Source organism: Sorghum bicolor, chromosome 2 (assembly GCF_000003195.3).
Source record: "Sorghum bicolor cultivar BTx623 chromosome 2, Sorghum_bicolor_NCBIv3, whole genome shotgun sequence".
Taxonomy (NCBI): domain Eukaryota; kingdom Viridiplantae; phylum Streptophyta; class Magnoliopsida; order Poales; family Poaceae; genus Sorghum; species Sorghum bicolor.
In genome coordinates, this window is record NC_012871.2 from 55,290,091 (window position 1) to 55,294,051 (window position 3,961).

At 52.0% G+C, this 3,961-nt stretch overlaps 1 protein-coding gene across 1 annotated transcript; it reads right to left on the reverse strand.

The window, feature by feature from the left end:
* Positions 942-3,629, reverse strand: LOC8055536 (L-type lectin-domain containing receptor kinase IX.1). The gene is made up of 2 exons (XM_002462198.2): positions 2,065-3,629; positions 942-1,815 (listed from the first exon to the last, which is right to left on the reverse strand). The coding sequence occupies exons 1-2, from the start codon at positions 3,501-3,503 to the stop codon at positions 1,053-1,055; spliced, it is 2,202 nt and encodes a 733-aa protein (XP_002462243.1). The 5' UTR covers positions 3,504-3,629; the 3' UTR covers positions 942-1,052.

Sequence of the window (3,961 nt, forward strand, 5' to 3'; positions counted from 1 at the left end):
CGCACCAGTCCTCCTCCTGTGACCGTAAAGGAATGCGAAGGATAGCTCGAGCATCAATTGGAAGGAAAATAGTGTTGATGAGATTTACATTCCAATGCCCCGTGTCTAACATTAGATCTGAGACGAAAGTAACCTGCAAAAAAAATGAGATCCACTATTGCAAACTATTGGTGGGGAGGATCAGCATATAACCACCGTATACACTGTGGCTACGTTGGGAAGGTTTAACCCGACACTTGACACATCATGCATATGTAATAGGTAATCTTTTTTGAATAAACTGGAGGGATCAAAGATCCCTACAGGAGCATTTATTAAAAGAGGTTCAAACAGTATAAAACAAAAAGCAAGAGAAAACAGACAAAAAGAACAGAGTCAAGAAACTCTGAAAGAGTAGAAGAAAATAAAAAAAGAAAGACATAGCACTAAAGATTCAGGATCCATGAATCAAATGCCACCTTGTGTCTAGTGCTTGCTCTCAGAGACATGATCTGCAGCTCCTTTAAGTAGCAACTCTTAGTTCTTGTTAAGCTACGCTGTATTCCTTTAAAAATGTAGTCATTTCTTGCCCCCCAAATTGTGTAATAGGTAATCTTGTTATGTTGTCAGTTACAGCTTTTTAAAACTGAAACTAAACAAATTAGTTGTCTCTACAAATTCATTCATCACATGATTTTGTAATAGAAATGCAAATTAAGAATAATAATTCCACACTAGGGATGTATTTTCAGTGAGATTCTGTTACCGATCATAAACAACCACTAAATTATACTCCATCCGCCTTGTAATATAGCACATTTTAGCATTTAAAATTTGTTCTAAAAAAATAAGAGATTCCAGAAGCCAAAAATCAGTTTTACTTTTAAAATTTTTCATTTATCAACCAATCACTGTTAATCTTGTTGATGAGAGTGTCATATTTGGAAACAAAGTGAGAGCACATATATCTTTTGTGAATCTTAATCTGTTCTAAAAACTATAGAATATACTATATTACAGAGGACGGAGGGAGTATTGCATATATAAATACATATCGAATTTCACCATTTCGATCATTTGTTGTCTGAACGAGAATTGTAGCCGCTCGTCGACGTGTCGCTACCAGTGGACGACGACGTCACCCCGAAGGACAGATCGCTGTAACCATCTCCTCCCATGGTAACGGTATGAAACGTGTCGCCGCTGAACATCTGCGGCCGCAGCACCGGCAGCTTCACCACATCCGGCGTGGACTGCAGGACGTGCATGGCGCGCGCGATGGACGGCCGCTCGCTGCGGTCGGGGTGAGCGCACCAGAGCCCCACGACCAGCGCGCGCTCCATCTCCATCTCCATCTGCTGCCGGCGCCGCCTCCGCTCCCCCACCACCTCGCTGCCGTCGTCGTCGTCGTCGCGCTCCCTCCTCATCAGCCTCTCGTCCACCGCCTCGGCGACGGCGTTCCTGCGGTAGAGGCGCCACACCCACCTCGCCAGCACGAAGAGCTCGTCGCTGTCGTCGGGCTCCTCCACGGGGCGGCGGCCGGTGACGAGCTCCAGGAGGACGATGCCGAAGCTGTAGACGTCCGACACGGCGCTGGGGCGGCGCGTGTTGACGAGCTCCGGGTCGATGTAGCCCGCCGTGCCCAGCACCACCTTCGTCGTCGCAGGCCTCACGCCGTGGTCGACCAGCCTCGCCAGGCCGAAGTCGCCCAGCTTGGCGTCCAGCGAGGAGTCCAGCATGATGTTGCTCGGCTTGATGTCACCGTGCACTACGCACTGCTCCCACTCCGCGTGGAGGTACCGCAGCGCCGACCCCAGACCCATGATGATCTTGTACCTGTTGATGATGCATGGGTGATGAGAAAGAAGGTTTTTATGTATATATACAAGGGAAATTTTTACCAAATTATACAGTATCTTGAAACAAGATTGCCAAATATATAAAATTGTGACAGTGCTAAAAATGTTCATGTTCATGGGAGGTTATAGTAGCATCTTAATTTTCACTAATCACTAGTCGTTCTTTGACAGTTGCATGTAAACAAGTAATGCAGCAAAAAAAAAAAAAATCATTAGTCGATCATACCTTTGAGGCCAGGTAAGCAACCTCGTGTTCTTATAAATGTGCCTGTCAAGGCTGCCCTCCGACACGAGCTCGTAGACGATGAGGAGCCCTTTGCAGCTGTCACACCAACCGATCAACTGCACGAGATTGCGGTGCCTGAGCCGGCTGATGATCTTCACCTCGGCCTCGAACTCCTTCCTCCCCTGCACCGACGACTCCGAGAACTTCTTTATGGCCACACGGCGGTCCTCGCCGTCGATCTTGAGGCAGCCCTTGTAGACGTTGCCGAAGCCGCCTCTCCCCAGCTTCATCTCCTCCGAGAAATTGCTCGTCGCCGCCGCGAGTTCGCTGTAACTATACCTCTTTGGGCCGACGCCTTTCTCAAACTCAGCCTCGCCGCCGCCGTCGTGTTCATCGTCGAGCTCGCCGCCGCCGCCGGCGGATGCTTCCTTGGATTTCTTCCACATCCTCAGTTTCCTCCTAAGAACAAACCCAGTTAAAGCGCAGATAACCACAAACCCAGCTGCAGCAGCAGATACTGCTATCGTGCTGCTATGCGCCATGGAATGCCCTCTGGAGGTGATGGCCTCAGAGGGCAAAGGTGCAGGTGCTTGTGCTTCCCTCGACGCGAGAGAAGAGTTGAAGGACCACGACAGGAGCTGGTGCACCTCGACGTTCCTGCCGGTGGCAGCGGAGAAGCCGACGGCCACCATCTGTGGCAAGCTTCTCCGCATGTCGACGTTGGCGCTGACACGGTACGGCGGGACCCCGCCCATCCGGAGGGTGACGGACAGCGTCTCCGTGCTGTTGTCGTAGGCGACCTCGGCGGCCAAGGTCTCGCCGGACTTGATGCTCTTGTTGGGCGAGATGGACTCAGCGGAGAAGATGGAGTTGACGTCGACGCCGACGTGGTTGCCGTCCACCTCCCCCAACTCGGAGTTCTGGTACGTGTCGAACTCGACCGCCACCACGCGGTCGTCGCCGCTGGCGTTCCTGTTGGTGCTGCCGTTGAAGAGGCCCAGGTTCCCGCCGTGGCTGCCGCGGGGCGGCGGGCCGGACGGGTGGTGCGCGAGGAAGAACGCCATCCCGTCCGCGCTCGGCTCCGGCGAGTCCGGTCGCGCTGGCTTGATCAGGAAGGTGAAGGAGGTGGTGAAGCTGGCCAGCTCGCCGGTGGTGCCGTCCCAGAGGGGCATCGGCTGCGTGTACGTCAGCCGGCCGACGCTGTGGTTGTTGAGGTCGCCCATGACGTTCTTGGTCAGCTCGATCGCGTTCTCGGTGCTGTGGAAGTAGGCGTCGCCGGAGCAGGCCAGCTCTGCGTTCTGCGCGGTGCAGGTGGAATCGGGGTCCGAGAAGTTGAAACGGAACGAGAGCGAGGCGGCGAGGGGGACGTGGACGGAGGACAGCAGGTAGCAGAGGCAGCACAGCCTGAATAGAAGGCAGCGAGAGCTCGTCACCGCCATTGTTGGAGCTTGGTAGGAAGTAGCTAGGGGGAGCTGCTAGGCTTGGTATAGGAAATCTGTTGATCAGAGACACGCATGTTGACCAGGTCTGCAGGTGTCTCCATAGGATCAGGATTAGGATGCTGCACTGTGGTTTACCACTGAGTGTCCAGCGGGGAGCCCTGGACATTAAAACATGTGTTTGTACATTTCTCAATATAATTTCAATCCATAGAAAAGTGAGAGCATATGTCTTTAAGAAAAAAAATCTTTAATACATACACATCTCGTATCGTCCAAAGTAAAGCTGTGTTGTTTTCTGGAAGCAAGCATAGTAGCCGGCTTGAATTGGAGTGGTATCCAGCTATTTATCAGGCCATTTGGCTGGTTTGGGACTTCGAGGAGGACTATAGGTGTGTGCAGGTGAGCACCAGAGCGGCCATACAAACGAGACAAATGAACACGGCCAAAACTGAAAT